This window comes from Lytechinus pictus, chromosome 12, assembly GCF_037042905.1.
Source record: "Lytechinus pictus isolate F3 Inbred chromosome 12, Lp3.0, whole genome shotgun sequence".
Classification (NCBI taxonomy): Eukaryota; Metazoa; Echinodermata; class Echinoidea; order Temnopleuroida; family Toxopneustidae; genus Lytechinus; species Lytechinus pictus.
The window spans coordinates 4,367,369-4,389,241 of NC_087256.1; the positions used below are offsets into that span (position 1 = coordinate 4,367,369).

A 21,873-nucleotide genomic window follows, 5' to 3' on the forward strand; every position below is an offset into this window, starting at 1 on the left:
AATTGAGGTAATTCAAGTTGAGTAGACCATTTCAGAGTGTATCAATTAGCGCATCAAAAATGCTCATTTCCGATTGTATCTCAGAGAGAAAAGTACCGCAAGTTTTAATATTTCTTCTTAAGTTCTATTTTCTGACTTCTAGGTTGGCATGGCCCATAGCATCTCTTTATTTTTTTTAAGTCCCAGACAGTGCACAACAAATTTGTCATTTCTCTTCAAGGAACACAATTTATCCAGCCCGTATAAACAACCACAGTGACGATTATCCGCACTTTCCTCCTCTTTTCCTACTTACATGTCAGAACATATAATAAATATTTCATTAAAGTTTATATCCATCATGCGGCTCAAACACATTTTTCCCCCTGTAGTTCAATCTTGGTTGGTTTTGCTATGGGTGAATGTTTTCCATGTTATTATTCTTTAAACCTAAAGTTGGAAGAGTGCGAGAAAGATATGTAAAGAGAGAGAGACAGAGGAATAAAATATAGTTTTAAGGGAGACAAGAGGTGAAAGGGATAGAAAATAGACAGTATTTTGTGTGAGTGGGTGTGTGATACACATATACATGTATATATAGAGAGAAGACAGTGGCGTATGCAAGGGGGGGGGGGGGTTCAGGGGTTCAACCCCATTTTTTTAAATACCCAAGACCCTTCCCTAAATTTTTGTTGAAGACCTCTTTTTTTTTGGCTTGTCATTTTTTTTGACTTACGAAACAATGTAAAATTTGTGGTGAAGACCTTTTTTTTTAAAGTTTTGCTTGTCAATATTTGTTGGGGTAGGAAAGGAACTAAACATATCATTCAGCTTGAACCCCCCCCCCCCCCTACCACTGGAGAGAGATACCAACCCAACCTATATCTTGCATTATTCTAAAGAAAAAAACCCCGCAAAATCACAATCCTATCTACTTTTTTCTTCTGAAAAGTTAAGACCGTAGTGATATGATGAGACATGAATGGGCAATCACTCATTCATTCATGTCAGTTATGTACATAGGCCACAAACTTAAACAATCGATGTTTATGTTTTATCATATATCACTGAAAGTCTGAAACCCAGAAAAAAATACTTTCGCATTCCAACCTTCAAACATAAGTGGGCAAACAACTCGAACTTTGAAATTCATTCATAAAACTAATTATTGTAATTTAGAAACAGATATACAACTGAAAGTGAAAATGAATTCCTCATTAAGATGATGATTTATTATAAGATGTTTGAGGATCACCATCACATACTACACAACAAAACATGTGAACAGCAAAATAAACATAACACTTGACATAGGAATACTAAAATATATATAGGAAACATGTCCTTCGATAGAAAATATGATAAATTAGATTTATATGTATATACAGATATGAACATATTTTATTAATGTGTGTGTAAGATTGGGGGGGGGGGGGGCTCAATAAATGAAAGAGTATCTTCCCATCCAGGTTAAGCAGAGAAGTGCCTCTATATGAAATACATGCCAAAATATTCAGCTACAAGCATGACAGCCTTGCAATGTATTTAATACCATATAAAAAAATATGAATATCAGCTCTCTGAATAAGGATTAATACCCTCTTAATAAGCATGTTTCAGGCTTACTAAGCAAACTCCCCCACATGCACACCTAATAATACATAATTGAATTCCAAATCAATGTATCTTGACATGACTAAAAGTCTATTTGCAACTATTTTTAGGATCCCCTCCCCAACATTCTCAACTAGTTAAAAATAAGAGAACGATAGCTACTATACACACACACCTGACAATATATAAAATAAATTCAATATCATCAAACATTTCTATTTTAAAATCACACAATAATTTTTTTCAAATACCTTTTCCCTTCACAAAATGAATCACAACTGAGCCACCAAAATTTATACAAAAGTACATATCTTCATCTAAATCTCAAATATCAAACAATCCAAGTTTCATTTTGCAAAAGTAAATACAAAATACAACTTATATAATGAACATATGTGGCTTCCTCCTTTGAGGAGAAATTTTGTAAATCGATCTGAAGTGCTGTATTAGGCTATTTCTTGACTTTCTAAGAAAGCATGCATTCATTCAGCGAAAACAATTCTTCTGCATTAACATTTGCCATTCATGAACTGGTTCTTGGATATTAATTAAGTGAAATCTATTTTCTATCATGAACTTCAAACATGAGTATATCTCAGAATACAAAAATAGCTACATCTATTTCAGATATAAATATCATCAAATTCTAGCATTATTGTAGGGTTTGAATTTATTCATGTAATATTAGTAAGAACTAGGGTGCGTTTATGCGCCACTTTTTTACCCTAGAATCATGATTCAAATCATGATTCTGCAGAATCACGATTGCGTTTAGTCAAAAGTGAAAATAAACGTCTTTCAAATCACAAACATGAAACACGGTAAAAGGGGCGTTTGCAAAGACGTTTCTGTAGAATCTGGAACGAACAAGGTTGTATAAACGCAATCGTGATTTGAATCATGATTCTATGACGTCACTGTGTCAGGCTACTTACGGTTTGACTCTTGCCAAGCTCAAGGCGCTCTATATGCTCAGTGTATATGTACATAATTATGTGCTATACATGCGTTTCTTGTAATGTTCAAGTTCTGTGTTGGTCATCACATCGTCCACTACTTTTTATTTTTTGGTCATGTCTTCAACTTCAAGTTCTATTACTGGACAAGGATCTCAGTTGTTAAGTTAACAGTGTCAATATTAAATTGGATCTACGCTGAAATTCACTTGAAAATACCATTTTCGATAAACCGAAAAGATGGATAGAAGCATGGACCCTATGATAGAAGTAAACAAAATGAGGTATAATAGACTGAATTCTGGAAGTAAAAGATTTTCGAGAGCCGAAACATGTGCAAAAAACTTCCTCTATTAAACTGCGCACTAGTGATGCGCATTGGATTGGCCCAAATCTGAGGAGAAACGGCATTGGAATGAAGGTCGTCTAAACGCTGATTCTGTGATATTGTGATTCATGTTTGTGTTTTGAATCACGATTCAAATCATGATTTTGGCTTGAGGTCGCATAAACGCAGCCCAAGTAATACCCCTCTCACAACGCTTACGATAATGACAAAAACATAAGATAAGAACACTGATTTTTTTTTCTAATCTTAAAACATGTTTAAGGCTCTGACATAAAACTCCAACTACAAGAATTGGAATTAAGCTCTACACACACACAGTAGGGACAGAGGCAAGGCCGGCCTTGACGCCACATGGCACCAATATTTTTCTCAGCGGTCTTAGCTACTATTCAAGGTATATAAATGTGCATATCAAATACTACTACCCTGGCTTCAGCTCTGGTAAACCTTGGATTTATGACATAGCAGAGATTTGAACCCCTGATCTACTTATTCTACTGATTGACATGTGCAGATTTTGTGCACAACAATCTTTTGCTGTGCAGGATTATAGTACGGTGCTTTCAGTGCCATGTATTGATTGCATATCATTTCAAAATTATATTCTTACAATTTAACAACAAAATATTATGTGACTTTCTCCTCAGTAAGATATCATACTTCGAAGTTATTTGAAAACAACTTAGAGCAGTTTTCTTTATGGTCTAGTTAAATGCATACTTTCAAACTTACAGGTTTGAAGTATTGAAAAGAATAATGGCCTCAGTTTAATTTTGGAGGATTGAAATGAAATGTTGATTCAATGCAGATAATGTGGAATAATTGCTTTGAATGGGTTTAGAGATCAAGGGCAGAGTCAGCGATGTCCGCCAGAGATTCCATCTCCCTATTGGCCTGAATGGAGAGCTCATCACTCAGCTGCCATATCATGACTGTCCCCAGCGCATCACCGGTTGCTAGGAGACGCCGACTGAAATAACACAATGGAAATATCAAAAGAGAAGAAAAGAACAAATTATTTGGGTGGTCACACATTTCTTCCGTACCCCATGAACCCAATTCCAAAACTTATCAATAAAACTTCAAATTTTCTCCCAGTCATTCATCTTTTGTATTTCAGTAGCTTATAACATTGCATGTCATCATTTGCAAATTGTAATACTCAGAGGAGAATATTTTTCTTTTGAATAGCGAAAATCTGAACCAATGTTTGGAAATAATTCCTGAATGAAGTCTCAATAATAATTTCTACCTGCTAATTTGGAATATAAAAATGTAATCAGATCACTCTATTGTACCCATGTTTTACCTGGGTAATGTCCAAGAGCTGGATTGCCAAGTGTAATGATTTTGGCGGTAAAGTTTGCTAATATCTCTCATAATTGATTGATGGTAGCAGGTGGCTGGTAAGACGACACCACACTGTGATACTCAAGGATATCCTAATACACACTACTCTAATATAATGTGAATTTGATGATGCACTCAAAGTGATATTATGGATGAATAAGAGTGATTTATATTATCTAAGAAAACATCACAAGATAGAGTCAAAACAAGTTCAATCTATAAAAAGATCAGATTCATTATTAATTTGAGGTGTCACACAGAAGGAATGTAATTTTTAATGTAATTACATATCACATTTTAGCAGAGCATCTTGCTTCAACGTAATTCCATAAGGTTGGTACCAGTTCAATATTTCATTTTTGATTAATGATTATCACTATGTATATCCATCCCAACCTAATAATAATGAATAATAATAATACTAGTATGATTCCGATTTTAAAAAGCAGAACGTTGAACGTTAAGCGCTTTACAAGAAATGTCACATTAATGTTGGTTAATAATTGAATATTAGTCAGATCAATATTAATCACAACCAGTGCTAATAATGCCTGTTCACTACTAACACACAGAAAATTTGTGGATTAGTAATATCACTCATTTACATCAAACTTTCACAATCATTTGTACTCTGTGCACATCATCCAATAATTCCTTCAGTGTTGTGACCACTGTGAGTAATATCACAATCAATTGATCATCTTGTTTGGTAGGGATACAATCACTAAATAAATAGCCAGTTTTAACATTATTTCTACATTAAAAAAAATATGGGAAATTGTGAGTCTTGATCTTATATCAGAAGGGAATTCCCCCGAATTGAATAACGATTATGTGCACCCTCACACTTAACGGCTTCAGGCTCTTTTGATTGGTTTCAAGTGATTGAATAGCTAACCACAGAAACAAACCCTTGTAAAGAATGATATGAAAGAAAGCTGGGAATTCCAAAAAGACAATGAAATATATTCCAAATAGGTATGAAAACTAAAGCCCTTGGAATGATTATGACTCCAAAAAAGAAAAAAGAAATTAATAATGTATAATGTGTGCAAGGAAGCTGGCCCATATCTAGGATAGTGGATTATGTGAGACAATGAATCACATCTGTGGTTTAAGTGTGGGTGCCTCGTAAAAGCAACTGAAAAATTTCATCATGAAAATGTTCTGTTGTAGGTGGTGCCAGCTAGTTCTGGTGGGTGTTTCATAAAACTGTTCGTAAGTTAAGAGCGACTGGTGAACCTTTCTTACTCTCTAAATACTCACCAATGAACATTTAATGTTCGATACCATTTACCACAAGAAATGATCACCAGTCGTTCTTAAAGTCGCTCTTAACTTACGATCAGCTTTATGAAACGGCCTCCTGGTCTGACAATTTTTTTCAATGGGGTAAGACATTGTAATGGTTCGACCCTTGTCTGATCAGAGCATTCTAGCCTCTCTGTCAGTTGAACTTGCAATTGTTCATAACCTTTTTGTTTAATATCAGTTCGCCATTTTGAGCATCAACAATTCACTAGATTTAACATTGCTATGACTTCATTTCATTGTCATGTTTATTGGTTTTAAATACCAGTAACAGACAAATTTATGTTTCTACAGGAAATGACTCAATATGGTTCAATTAAATTCAATGAACTATGGGTGGCTAGATATGAAATATATTTTCCAACAGTTAATGTTATTTATCAGAGTTTTTGTTGTTTCAACTTTCATAAGATTCTAATAATGAATGATTTTCTTGACCACATGATCATAGAATAATAATCTATGTAGACACTGACCAAGATTTAAAACAGGGAATGTGATGGGTATATAAATGATTAAAAGAGGTCAATGCCCAGTTGAAAAATGTATCATGCATGACTATATACTAGATATTGGTTCAAAACATGTTTAGAATACAGTCTCATTCAAAAGAAAAAAAAATCTACATGGCCCAAAGGATCAACTGTTATATATAATTTTCATTTATGGGTTCAGATTTTCACTAATTCAAAATAATTCATTCATTTATTTATACTTAAAAAAACACTAGGATTCACATGTATCAAGTTAAAGACCTTTTTGTGACCAATCTAACCCTCCTGAAAGGGTATTTAACAAAAATGATATTATTTTTCAACACTGAATAATTTGATAGCAGAGTATATACACAAAAATAACAAGAAAAATATTTATAGAGTGGTTAATAAATCCAAATGATTCTAATTGCTCTACAAATATCACCCGTCATCAGATCCTTGCTTGTACAAACCCATTGCATGCATTTTGTCACACTCCCTGGAGAAAATGCCAACTAGAGTTTCAAACTTAATTAATAGGCATACGAGAGAGGTAAAGTGACAGTGTGAATTTACACCTTGGTAAATGAAACTAGGCGTACTCTGTCAGCACCACTACATTGCAGGACTTACAAGATACTGAGGTAGTTTAAAATATTGATAAATGAATATATATATATATATATATATATATATATATATGAAAGACAGAGAGACCATATGTAATTAATTAACTTTATTAGGTAATGAACAAATGAATAATTCCACTTACTGTTTTTGATTAAACTGTACAACATGAAGTGGTTTCTTTTCCAAGCTAGCTTCAAGGGTACATACAGGCTTGACTTTACTCTTCTTTAGATCGTACAGTAGAAGCTGACCTTGGCCTGTGGCTGCTCCAAACACTAGAGGGCGCACTGGAGACCACTGAGCAGAGAACAGATATCCCAATGCAGGCTCGATTGAGAAGATGGGTCTTGACTGTGAAGAGATGAGAAGGAATGTCATCAGAAAAATAGGATTCATGGTAATTCATGAAATCAGTCAACAAGTAAAACAATGCATTCATAGATAAATTTTCAAACCACATAGTCCAACAAGAATTATTGTGTTTTCACCTTTACATCCCCCCTAACCCCCATAACAAACAAGGGATATGATACATGAAACAATCAAGAATTTTCTGTAACATACAAATGGGAAAATTACTTCCTCATTACACCAGGCTGGATTCAGTACCGTCGCAAAAATGGTAGAAGGTGGATGGAAGGAAGAAGGGATAAATATGTCCCCTCTTTTTTCTCACCCTTAGCCCCTCCTATATGATTAGTAATTTTGTCATGCTATTTCATTCTAATACTTGAATCAGTTTCATATGGCTGGAATGGATTTCTGTGAAATGTTCAGCATAATGGATCCCAAAAACTTTATTCCTTTTTCTTGCATCCCTTCAACCACACCCCCTTCTCATGGATTCTGCGTATATCTTACCTCTAATATATTGTATGATACTCATATCAGTCCCAAATGATAGGAACATATTGTGATGACATAATTAGCATTGTACAACATAGTGATCCCAAACTCACAACCCCCCCCCCCCCCCCTTTTGATACTTGCCCAATAATGTAATTGTGCATATCTCACCTCTAACATACTGTATACTCTAATACTCATATCAGTCCCACATGATAGGAATAGATTGCGATGAAAGGGTGAGCATTGCACAGCATGTACTGGTCCGTTGTGAGGTTGAAAAGCAAATGTGACGGGGGAGTAAAGAGGCACAGATAGCAGAACCTCACCTGTTCCAGAAAAAATATTGATAAAAACATTTAAAAGTCAGATTATTCCTAGTTTTGAAATACAAAATAATGGAGATGATGCTGTTTCTGCTGCTTCTGTTGATGATGATGATGAAGATGATGCTGACAATGATGGTAATGCTGCTGCTGTCAACGATGATAATGATAATGATGATGGCAGTGGTGCTGACGATGATGATGATGATAGTGATAGAGGTGAGGATGGTAGCATTGGTGGTGGTGATGCTGATGGTGGTAGTGATGATACTGATGATGATGATAAACAACATTTATGAAGTAATCACATGTTTACATAGTCTTTAGCTAATTTGGCGATTACTGCAAACTAAAGACTTGCAAATATTTAATAATTTGAAATACAAAGTATTCTGATATTCATCCTGAACCTCAAATTAGATCATTCTACATGTTCAGACTGTTAGAAATGGATCAAAATGTTGTTTTTTTTTTAATCAGGACATCATCTAGTCTCAAAGTGTGCAGACTCCAAATTCAAATTTCTCAGTATGAAAATACCATAAGGCAACGCTTAAAAATGCAATTTGTTGCGCGGCTGGCAGAAGGGCATTAATGCACAAGCCCTGTAAAGTAGTTTTTTTGAGTAAATTGTCTGACAGCAAGTGCTTTTGCCCTTTTATAACGCATGATTACATCATTGTAGGCAATTAGTTATACTAAATGAAAGAGCTATCAAAACTGTATCATACAGCACTGAAACCCCCCCAAAAAAAAAATTTTCAGTAGAAAATCGAGCTAACGCCCTTCTGCCAGTATTGAAGCTAATGCCAGCCATGCGACAAATTAATGTAAAGCCACACTCCTGAAAACATTGTAAAACATATTTAAAGCAAAGAATAGCAAGAATAAACATAAATGACAGAGGAATCACAAATAATCAATAAATATTTATACTATGAGATTAAATAAGGTAGTTAATGATTTTTCAATCATTTATAAAATGCACTTTACCTGTAGGAACAGAGGCCTTTGAGTTCATGGAGCATTTGAAAACTCCTCCCGATTCTGAGCCTAACACAAACATACTCTTGTCCTCTTCAACAAAGGATAGTCCATTCACTGTAAATACAAACAAAGTTTGAAATTGAGCATTTTCACATGAGAAATGGTCAAATGACCTCAGAATTATAGTAATAGCATTCACATTGATAGTAAGCAAATAATTGTGAAGGTGATGGGCAAAATTAAACTTTTGAAACAAGCTGGATGTAATTTTCTCATAAAGTGAAGCCGAGGAAAGATAGCGAGTACATCTAGCTTGCCGAGGAGCGATAATTTCCCTTGTCACATGAAATCAAAAGGTGATATTATTCTACATCTGACAAAATAGCATGCATTTCTTAGTTTTAACTTTGGGATATTGTTTACATTTATTTTATTATGACATTGATCAATGATGAATTTCCATTATTGAGATTGTTCAGATTGGAAATTTACTGCAGTTGTCACAGTCAGCAATGAATTTGAAAGAAAATATATAAAATAACTACTAATTGTTGCCATCTAGTTAAAACAAAGCTCATGCAAACCAAAAATTGTCAACATCCAATTAAGGAGAGATAGTAAACAAACATGCATGATACACGTGCAGTAATAAATCTTATCACTGCTTCAAAATAGACCTGTCCATCAACCTCCATGTATTGTTTGACAAAAGATCATACGACATAAACTTGGGATCTTGTGATTTCCCATGATACCACTTCATGTGCCCCTACTGACCTCCCATCTCCCCGTCAGCCCTTGACCTTGACCCTTGATTGACCATAGCAGGCAGGGAGCTAGCCAGCAAGACGAACCCTCCTTCTAATGTGAGGGAGCCCTTCTCGTTGAACAACCAGTGAAGAACCTTCCCGTCTGCACTGGTACTGATTATCTGGAATGGAAAAAAATAGTTCTATGACATTAGATTTTTTTTCATTATCGCTAATATAGATTACTACGATAAAATATAAATTAGTGTTCAGATGTATACTAACGGGTAACAATTCTTTTGGAGGTCTGATATAGTCGTCTCAGAAAACATGGGATGGCATCATTAATCAAACTACTGATAACTTATTGTATGATATGCAGATATATGGAAACTGATAAAGCTACATAACTAACAATGAAATACTATTAGGAAGTATAAATATTTTGCTCTGCCAACAAACTATTATTTCTCAATCAATGATTATGTTATGTCATAATCATTTTTAGCATATTTTATATTTGATATGTGCCACACAAGACAGGAAGTAATATGTACCCGGGTAACTGTACCGAGTATGTAAAATACATATTACATATGAATAACTCTATATTAGATTGAAACAACCCATTCAAGCTGATGATGTCATTGCTTACATCATATTTCTTTGGTTTATCAGGATCTTGAAGCCATGTAATCTGCGTAACCGGTTCTCTGTGCGTATCATCACTGATGCCTGATGTAGCAATAAGATTCTCATCATCTTTACTCAGATCCCAAATCATCACTTCACCTGGAAATCATGAAAATAAAAATAATTCTTGTTCTATGATGATTGATTGGATCTCCTACTTTAATAATCATCCTCTTACAAGTTAAGATCATGTGATTTGGGCCTATGGAAAAACAAATTTCAGAGAGTCATCAACTGATAAGAAATTTCAGTGAACAGAGGCCCAGTGCAGAAAGAATTGCAATCAAGCACAATAATCAATATCATTCACATCTCGATTTTCAACCAATCAAAAGCTCACATTCGGGACATGCGCCTGATTTTTAGACTACTGAACTGTTTATGCAAAAGGCCCCAGAAGTCACAAATTCGCCCCTTGAACCAAGATGATGCTTAGCATGATGACATGATATTGTAATGTTAGAGGTTAGTGAACTCAAGCAGTATAATTGTGAAATCCTGAATGCAAATCATCTTTCCATATACTGTAAAAGTGGAAATTTTCGCGGATTTCGCGGCAAGATCGGCGAGCGCGAATTTAAAAACACGCGAATTTATGAGCATCTATTTAATGCAAGTTTCTAACCGCGGTTCAATTGCGTGTATAGTTTTCGCAGAGACTGCATAATTTAACCTATAGAGCGCGACATTTAAGCAAGCAAGCTTGAGCTCCAAAATCACATGCATCGCGAGAATTTGTTCCAAAGCAATGCGATCATTTTTTTAACAGTCGCAGATCGGTATTTAAATTATGATTTTGGTTGAAATATAGATTGTTTTTGCTGTTTGACTTTGATTGGTGAGTGTTTAGATCTGTTTAGTTTTTAAGAAGACTTTGGGTCGATCGCCCAGGTTTGATTGATCCCATGCACTTTGAATAGCCGTGATCCCCCGGTCCTTACCGGTGCTCGGCCGTCCATACCAGGCCAGCAGTGCCTCCGTTTTGCCTTCCCGATTTCCGCCCCACAAAGAAAAGTTGCGCTAGATGTCACAAAAGCTCATTGGATCAAAACAATGCTGAATTACGCGGATTTAGAGCTAGAATTATGATCAGAAAATACAATTTCGTTGCTGAAATATTAATCAAAACCATTCACAGATGGGGAAGAAGGAAGTGACGTTGTGATTTTGGAGTGTGCAGCGCGAATTCAAGAACCCGCGAATATGTTTTGAAGCTGCCAAGCGCGAAAAATTAATCCCGCGAAAATAGCAGCGTTTACAGTAATAGATTGATTTTGTTCATTTGAGCTTTGGAATCTATTACCATATGAAAATTATATTTAAAAAAATTTTCTCAATGGGTGTGGTAATTCTGACAAAACAGTTGAGAAACAAAGCATATTGCCATTCCTATCCGCATGATCTGGTTACTATTACTTTTGACATTCTCTGCAGAATGGAAGGGAACCTTGCTGTTAATAGGGTGTGTCTGCGACTCTGATATCAGGTATATCAATATGATCATATATTTTTATAGTAAATGAAAACCAATTTTTATTTTTCGAAATAGACATGAAATGACATACTCCAAAAACTAGCTTTGCCCAACTGATCGTGGGCCCGGCAGCCGCTGTGCAGCGACAGATCAACAAGGCTCTATCCCTTTAATCGTTGAACGACAAACAGGGTAGCAGAAACTCCCATCTTTTAACGTCTTTTGGTCTGACGCGGCCGGGGTTTGAACTCCTAACCTCCTGGGTGTGAGACGGACACTCTACCAACTGAGCCAACACACCGGAGGATAAAGTTTCTTACCATTAAATGTTCCTCCAGCTACCAATGCTGGTAGAGTGGGATGGAATGTGACACACATTAGGCAGCTCTAGAAATAGGAAGAGAGAAAAAAAAGAAGATAAGATTCTAACACCCAGAACCAAATACATATCATGAAACTGTCAGCCAAATCATTTACAAGCCTAGTAGCTCATATCATCAAACTTCAATTAAAACTCGCTCCCAGTAATTCACTTCATAATTTTTTGTTTTGAAACATCAGTTCATATATTTTGTGATTGTGAAAAGGTTTAACCCCTGTGGCAAGATTTGTTAACTATTTTAATACAGCAATTTAATTCCAATTTTACTTTATCTAATTTCAGAAAAATGTTTGGTGATCCGGATGATAAGTTCATATCCTACTTATTTATATAATTGAAGTACTTCATTTGTTAATTCAGCAAAGTTGATCCAAACTTTGGAGTATTTAGATCTTTTGTTAAGAAGCAAAAAGAAATTGAATATTGTGTGGCCAAAAAAAGACACCAACTCGCGGCTCATTTTAAGAAATGGAAGTTTGAATGATAATTTTTGTCATCTGTACATGTATCATTGATGTATTCTGTTTACTGTGTATAAGCATACAAATACTTGCCATCAAAGTTGCGTAAAATATTACGTCTGTGCCAGTGCATAAAACTTTCCACTTTTTATTCCTTTTTGTTATTATACTTATTTATATATATATTTTTTTCTAATGATGATATGATTACTTGTAAAAAGTTAAATTATGTTTGATTTTTTATTTTTGTTTATACTTGGTCTGTGTTGACCCAATAAAACATTTAAAAAAAAATTGTTTTTAAATGGTTGAATACTGAATTCTGCATGTCTATTACATAACAATTGCATTAGTCTTCAGAGGATAGCATTTTCCCAGTGTTAGGCAGTGAACACCACACAATGGAATTCAAAGCAAGAAAATTCAGCATCGAGTCATGCCAATGATGTTTACGACCCAAACGAATTCAACTCTGATTTTATGCCTAATTCAGCCCAGTCACAGTCAAAATTTATGACAGCAACCCTGATGTTGGCCTTGCCAAGTTTGACAAATTATCTTACTTGCTGACGAAAGCAGTTACACTTCCTCAAGTATAGGAGAGCCTTCAGAAGATCACTGAGCAACACTTAACCCCTTCAATCGCTCCAACAGGCTCCACCCCAAAGATTGATAATAAAATCTGGGCAATCCTCCCCGGCAAAGCCTGTAGAGTTGACGTCACTCTCCAGAGATTACAACATAACTTTTTGTTAAAGGTTTTCTTCCATATGGGGAGATTCTAGACGAAATCGATGCCTCACAGACTGAAAGCCGTCCAGTTGATTAGAAATGTATCAAACAAATATCTATGGACGGTTCGACTCTTTCAGGATTAGCCTCTTGTCGAGGCCCTGTCGGATGCTTTCCAAGCGAACATGGCTAAGCAAGGGAGAGAGCGAAGCAGAGCGCTGCGAGACAGGGCCTCTTGACATCTGAGCCGAATTTCACCGACTTTCTTTTGTTTTTTATTGTTTTTAACAATATTCCGACCAAGAACTGGTCGGTGAAAATCATCCAATGGAGCGCGGGCCGCTATGATGTCATATTGAATATTCATGAGCTCATCTTGAATGGCGACCCGTGGATTCTTGGCGAAGAGTGACAACAAAATATCAAAGAGCATTGAATATGCCTTTAAAATGCTGAATATTGACCGATTTAAGGATTTGCAAGTCGATGAAATTAAATCTGCACTGAAAGGATGAGATGTTTTTGTAAATCTACCCACAGGATATGGAAAAAATGTAATATTTCATGCGATTCCACTATGCGTCGATTATCGATCTCCGCTGTGCAGTGAGGGAATGCTGGAGTGGAGCTTCCCCTTGACTCGAGTCTGACCAGCGGCTGACCAGTATCTCCCGGGAAGTTTTGGGGCGGTGATGGGTCTGCATGTTACGGCCAGTACTAGTAGTAGCAGTCGTAGTACCACTACTTGTAGCATTTTGCTGTTTATATCCCCTTTAGTGTCCCGCAATTAAATGAATCCCCTGCAGAATAGTGGACTACTATAGTATTCCGAACCCCGGACGAAACAGCTTTGACATTTCATTGGTTTACTAGGTGACCGGTAATACATGACTCATGCATATTCATTAGGAAGACGTTCCTCATGAATATATAATTCAGCTCAGATGTCAAGAGGCCCTGGCTCGCACCAGGCCTAATTCGCTTTGCGAATTAGGAAATCCCTCGCTTAGCTCGGGAAGCAGCCGCCAGGGCCTCGACAACAGGCTATTTCAGGATATGCTTCCTACGAGTTGAGCATTCACCACAGACAATCAATGAAACCATTTCTGAACCCCAAATACAAGGGTATATGTAGCAAGCAGACCCCCCATGATAGCAAACACTTCGGGAAAGATATCTGTAGGACACTCCATAGTGTTACACAGGCTTACCATGTAGGCCATAAAGATTCAAAGAAGAACAAGGGCCAACAACCAAAGACAGCCCCTAATTACCACCCCTACAAACGATCCAACATTTTGCACAAGTTCACGAACCATGGCCAGGCCAACAGGCAATAATGGCATCACCCATGTGTATGGTCTCTTGTCCACCTCTATCACCTAGATGAAAGACAGCTGAATTTTGCCGAGCAACATCCACCTTTGCTCCAGCGAATAATTCAACAAACAAGTGGAACGCCTCTGGCAGTCTCGCCTGCATTACGCGATTTAATATAGCAGCAGTGCTAACTTTGAAAAATACTATAAAATAATCATTCACAAAAACACCATTCATATAATGACATAATACCACGTTCATTGACCATAAATGACATTTGAACGGTGACTTAAGACTTGTCAACTACACCCATGTCCACATTTCATTCACTCTATCCATAAACTTTCAAAGTTATGATGGCAATTCAACAATTACCCCAACATGGCCTAAGTTTATTGACCTTAACTGACCTTTGACCTTGGTTTTGTGACCTGAAACTCACAGGGGATGTTCAGTGATACTTGATTACTCTTATATCCCAAGTTTTATGAACTAGATCCATAAACTTTTAGAGTTAGGATGGTAATTCAACAAATACCCCTAACACGGCCAAAGTTCATTGACCTTTAATGACCTTTGACCTTGGTTTTGTGACCTGAAACTCACAGGGGATGTTCAGTGATACTTGATTACTCTTATATCCCAAGTTTTATGAACTAGATCCATAAACTTTCAGAGTTAGGATGGTAATTCAACAAATACCCCTAACACGGCCAAAGTTCATTGACCTTAAATGACCATTGAGCATGGTCATGTGACCTGAAACTCTCACAGGATATTCAGTGGTACTTGATTAAACTAATGTCCAAGTTTCATGAACTAGATCCGTAAATTTTCAAAGTTATGATGGTAATTCAACAAATACTCCCAACTTGGCCAAAGTTCATTGACCCTAAATGACCTTTGACCTTGGTCATGTGACCTGAAACTCAGGCAGGATGTTCACTAATACTTGATTAGCCTTATGTCCAAGTTTCATGAACTAGATCCATAAATTTTCTAAGTTATGATAGTAATTCAACAAATACCCCCAACTTGACCAAAGTTCATTGACCCTAAATGACCTTTGACCTTGGTCAAGTGACCTGAAACTCGAGCAGGATGTTTACTAATACTTGATTAACCTTATGCCCAAGTTTCATGAACTAGGTCCATATACTTTCTAAGTTATGATGTCATTTCAAAAACTTAACCTTCGGTTAAGATTTTGAAAATAATTCTCCTAACATGGTCTAAGTTCATTGACCCTAAATGACCTTTGACCTTGGTCATGTGACCTGAAACTCAGGCAGGATATTAAGTAATACTTGATTAACCTTATGTTCAAGTTTCATGAACTAGGTCTATATACCTTCTAAGTTATGATGTAATTTCAAAAACTTAACCTTAGGTTAAGATTTGATGTTGACGCCGCCGCCGCCGTCGCCGTCGGAAAAGCGGCGCCTATAGTCTCGCTCTGCTATGCAGGCAAGACAAAAACTAGCAAGTGTAAACATATATTAGTATCAACAGCCCAGGGTTGTTAAGAATTAAGTCAAACATTAAATTGCCCATTGAGCATAGTATATGACACAAAGGCAAGGTCAGAATATATCAAGAGGAATAAGGCTATCACATGATTTAATAATGCGATTACATGCGAGATATTATGTGGAATAGCAATGAGAAATGACTACAAGTCAAATGATTGTCAAAGCCTGTGTAAGTCAGCAAATATATGAATAAACTCCAATGTGAAATAATACAATTACACTTATTGCTAGTTGGGATTGATAAAAGAAATGACAGCCAAAAAAAAAGAGAGTAGAAGTAGAGGCCAACTCTCTGGTTCTATGAGCACTCTTTTTTTGCTCTGTACATACATATCAATAAACGTCTCTCCTCCATTGTGACTATTAAAATGATATCATTTTCCATTCAAGATTAGCATCCATTTCATTAAATACTTTTATGTTAATATGCATCATTCAGGACTTCATTTTCTTTTTTCAGTTTGTATGAAAAAATAAATCTTATGCATGCTCTATGTAACGATAATATAATTATAGGTTCAAAGAAATATGTCTTGGACAAGATTTCTTACCGTTGTATCGATTGATGAGTCTGCTTTTGTCGGACAGACTTTACCCCGATCCACATTCCAAGTACAGAGACAGCCCTGAAAATAGATACAAATGAAAAACTTGTAATTACCTTTCGTTTTAATTTCCTATTAATCTGCTTAACTGTCTCTATCTCTTTGTTTATGTCTCTCTCATATCCTTACCTTATGAGTATACCAGTCCAGGACCCTGTTGCATAAATATTACTATTATGGTAGCTTGGAGATACAATGGTAACTTAATTGGAATCCTTGATTTTGATTGGGTGATGAGCATTGTTACCATGGTAGTTACCATTGGATGGCAAAATTACCACAATAGTAACTTTTATGTAATGGGGTCCTGGTGAACCATTCTCCGATAAGCTACTACCACCGTGGACCCATTACAGTTCCTATCCAACACCCCCACTTTCTGTTTCTCTCTCTCTTTCTTCCTCTCTGTCTCTCTATATCCTTACCTTATGAGTACACCAGTCCTGGTGATCCATTCTCCCATAAGCCACTACCACCGTGGACCCATTATAGTTCATATCTAACACCCCCACTTTCTGTTTCTCTCTCTCTTTCTTCCTCTCTGTCTCTCTATATCCTTACCTTATGAGTACACCAGTCCTGGTGATCCATTCTCCCATAAGCCACTACCACCGTGGACCCATTATAGTTCATATCTAACACCCCCACTTTCTGTTTCTCTCTCTCTTTCTTCCTCTCTGTCTCTCTATATCCTTACCTTATGAGTACACCAGTCCTGGTGATCCATTCTCCCATAAGCCACTACCACCGTGGACCCATTATAGTTCATATCTAACACCCCCACTTTCTGTTTCTCTCTCTCTTTCTTCCTCTCTGTCTCTCTATATCCTTACCTTATGAGTACACCAGTCCTGGTGATCCATTCTCCCATAAGCCACTGCCACCGTGGACCCATTATAGTTCATATCTAACACCCCCACTTTCTGTTTCTCTCTCTCTTTCTTCCTCTCTGTCTCTCTATATCCTTACCTTATGAGTACACCAGTCCTGGTGATCCATTCTCCCATAAGCCACTGCCACCGTGGACCCATTATAGTTCATATCTAACACCCCCACTTTCTGTTTCTCTCTGTCTCTCTTTCTTCCTCTCTGTCTCCATCTCTCCCTTACCTTATGAGTACACCAGTCCTGGTGATCCATTCTCCCATAAGCCACTGCCACCGTGGACCCATTACAGTTCCATGAGAGATTGGTACACTGAAGTTCTCTGTTCAAAGGTGCATGCTCTAAAACATAGAGGCATGTCACTACTTCATTCTCCTCTTGCCAATCAACCTCATATCCTAAAAAAATAAAAAAGTAGAAAAAGAGTGAGACAGTGTAAGAGAAGGAGAGCAAGAAGGAGAGAAATAGTTCTTCTCTCGTCTTTTAAGATGTATATTATAGTAATAAAGTCCACTGTACATGATTGCACATCAGATGACATAAAATCTAAAATATTATGTAACATGTCAGAAGTGTTCAGGCAGAATGATCGTGTGTAGTCTCTAATAATAATAATGAGATTTGTATAGGGTATTTTCCATTTTTGATTAGATGCTCAAGGTGCTTCAGAGCAGAACAAAAAAAAACTATTTACATATAATACATGTCTGAACTATAAGTCAATGTAATATGCACTTTTGTAAGAATGGTGACAAAATAAAGTATTTTGCTGATCATTTTGATGTTTCCACAATCTAACAACATTATAACTTTGCATTATAATCAACATTAACAAATCATTTTAAGATGATTTCAAATATTCAATCTTGTGACAGAATGTTTATGTTTAACTTTCAGTGACAGAAAGGAAAATGTCCAAAGAAAACAACAGTATTACTCCATCAGGTTATCATAAGACATTGCATGCAATGTCATTGTAATTACTCTTTCACTAAGATTCAGAGACTTAAAAACTTTAGTGCATTTCAGATGAAAATGTGAAGAGTGCCCTATTATCAGTATAAGCTCAAGTTAAAAGAAAACCCAAAGATATCTTTACATACCATCAAATGCATGACTCCTTGCATTTTCATCCAGACATTTTGCAAATTCAGGATAAACACGTTCCAGGAATTCAGCCAACCCCTGAAAGAGAAAAAAAACATTAATAGCAATCAGGTTATCAAAAAATGATCAAGATTTAGATCAAACTAGAAATATATGTATAGATGAAAGCATGTATCTCATAGACACTGTAAAACACCATAGAAAATACACTTTTTCAATCTGATTTACCGGTAATGAATATGTGAAAAAACACATAAAAAACGGATCAAATACAGGAAAAGTTTAAGATATTATAATTTCTAGGGCTTGCCTCACAGAGAAGAGTCATAGCAAAGTCAAACTGTTAGTGATCTCTGTGGAAATCTTTTGTAAGATGAGATCCTGGTGAAACTTCAAGTCCAAAATTGAGACAGAGGAGAAGGAGGCGGAGAAGGCAGATGAGGATAAAAAAGAGGATGAAATAGGAGGAGGAGGAGGAAGGAAGAAACGAATTAAAGTAAGAAAGAAAGAAAAAGAAGATGATGGTACATACCGGTGGTTGACTTCCAAGTAGACTTAGATCAACAGTCTTCTCTGGTTCCGGATCTGTCTGAATCTGAGATGAGAGAATAGTTTAAGCCGACGTTACCATCAGATATGTATATATATTCCACAGATGAGATTAAATCTTATCTATCATTTTAATTATGTACCCTAAAGAAAGAGTAAGATAAAATGTTGACTTGAATTTTTACACTTTTCTATCACAAATATGTTGCACCTGTAAGACCGCAGACTGTTTTTAACCTTTCCTGTTTTCCAGTTTGATAAAAAATTACCATTGCAATTAGTACAAAAGTGTACAAGTCTAAGACACATTCTACTATATTGTCATAATACATGTTTGAAGAATTTTAAGCTCTAGGAATGAGTCTATTGGATACCCCCTACTGTACGATTGACCTCCTTGTATAAAGGACAGTCCTAAATGTATCTTTGATGATGAAACCTCTCAATCTTCTTGACATTTCTCTGAATATCTGTGTTTGATGATGAATAATGCTGGCCTATACTTTCAGGAAATACCACATACATCCACTGCCTCCCCCTCACAAAATACCCATATTCCATTTGTCAATGGCTCAAGACAATGTATGACTAAGTTTTAGAGATGTGGTATCTCTCAAGGTCAATTAAAATTACATACAGATAGTTTTAGGAAATGTAGCCAAATGAATCAGATGCATAAAGAGTAGCAATTGCTTTTGCTAGGCTTTTGCTTGATTCTGTACGCATAAAATAAGAAAGGAAATGCTTAGTAAGTTCCAAGAAATTGGTAACTGCCTGCTGGCATTTGCTTGATAATTAAACTATTGCTAAAAAGCGTATGCACAAAGCCAAACTTTGGGTTGTGCGTTTACACATTTGCTTGGGTTTTTTCAAGCTCCATCAGAGCAGCTTGAGTGTTCGTGTTTTATAATCATGTTTATGCACGTGAGAAAGAATCCTAGGTGTACAGTAGCCTACATTTCTTCCTAGTATATGCAAATCGAATGCCAACTATACAATACTAGTAATAATAATAATAATAATTCATAAGACTTGTATAGTGCACTTTCCATCTTGATTAGATGCTCATGGCGCTTCAGAGCAGAAAAAAAGCATATATATTTGAACAATAAGTCGATGTCTGTAAAAAATCACTCTTATACAAGTGGAAGAGAATTCCACAGGTTTGACCCTGCATGAGCGAAGGCCCGCCCCCCCCCTGAATTCTTAGAAACTGGAATGTGTAAGAGATTAATAGATGATGAGGATCGTAAGGTTCTTGAGGGTTGATAGTTATGTATCAAAGATTATTTAATTTATTTAAACAAAACTTCTTTATATCGGTGGCACTCACAAGACATGGTGCGTTCATACTGATAAAAAACAATACAAGCAATACAAACAATAACAAACAAGCAATAAAAACAGCATAAAAATATTATAATCCCTTTACACCACAAAACTGCCGTGTTTGCTAAACATGATAAAGGAACTAGTATACGCCAACCTCAATGCCAAATGTATATATAAACAGACGGATGAATCAGAGAAGTTAAAAAAGAACACTGTTCAAACAAGGCTTGAACAAAGAAGGGGACAGCATCTGTCCCCTCCACAAATTGGCAGCAGAGGACCCATCCTCTATTTGATTGTGGGAAGTTGCAGTACAGAACAAAAGAAAAAAAGCATAAAAAAACATTAATACCTTTACACCACTTGCTAGATAGATTTACTATATGCGCAGCTGCATTTTGCAACTTCTGCAATTTCATATAAATTTAATAATTAGAAACAAGTTAAAGGAATAGTTTGACACCACTTCTAAAGGAAAAGATGTTACATGACAGAAGCGGTATTTTGCAATGCCACACTTTTGCAATCAAGTCCGGCTTTTGTTCTGTGAGTCGTGTTCGCACCAGCGTGACATCGCTATTGTTTAAACCACCAGCAATCGCTGGCAAGAAAAGGGTTTAAGCACAAGCAAAGTGTTATGCATATGAAATAAAGCAATTGCTAATTCATGATCTTTTGCTTGGCTAGCTATTGCTACTTTTTATGCATCTGAGCCATGTCTTACCTCTTGGTGAACTCGTTTGATAACCTGTGAGCCTGTGTCTTTGATGTGAATCTCTGACGTCTGACAACCATTCGACAACAGTGTTCTACAATATACCAAACAAAATAAAACCATACGTTCACCATTTTTTACATGATTGTTAATTTTCATCTGCATTCAAAATCAAATGCAATACAATACAAAAACTGTATTGCACACTCAGTCTATGCGATCCAAATTTTAGCAGCTGTTTTTCTTTGGCAACGGTTGAGATGCCCCCACTTAGCAATCAAGGTTTCAAAAGTTGCCTGCACAAGTTACCAATAGGCCTATTTGGTATTATTAAAAATATAAGATCTATTAAAAAATGCTTGCAATTATTTCATTTAGAAAGTGGGGCTGATAATTGTAAATGTATGTTTCGATTTGCTGACTTAATATTCATTCATCATTATGTATGGCAGTGAGTCCAAACTGTGTGTGTCCATACTTAGTGGACGATCATTATCTCAAACAGTATCAAAT

The 21,873-nt window shown here is 36.2% G+C and overlaps 1 protein-coding gene across 1 annotated transcript; it reads right to left on the minus strand.

The window, feature by feature from the left end:
• Positions 1–1,189: 1,189 nt before the first annotated feature.
• Positions 1,190–21,498, minus strand: LOC129273398 (cytoplasmic dynein 2 intermediate chain 2-like). Its single transcript, XM_054910425.2, has 12 exons — positions 21,370–21,498; positions 19,297–19,359; positions 18,761–18,842; positions 17,883–18,055; positions 16,719–16,793; positions 12,061–12,127; positions 10,229–10,365; positions 9,602–9,755; positions 8,831–8,938; positions 7,683–7,840; positions 6,808–7,016; positions 1,190–3,868 (listed from the first exon to the last, which is right to left on the minus strand). The coding sequence occupies exons 1-12, from the start codon at positions 21,481–21,483 to the stop codon at positions 3,736–3,738; spliced, it is 1,473 nt and encodes a 490-aa protein (XP_054766400.2). The 5' UTR covers positions 21,484–21,498; the 3' UTR covers positions 1,190–3,735.
• Between the last annotated feature and the right edge of the window lie 375 nt (positions 21,499–21,873).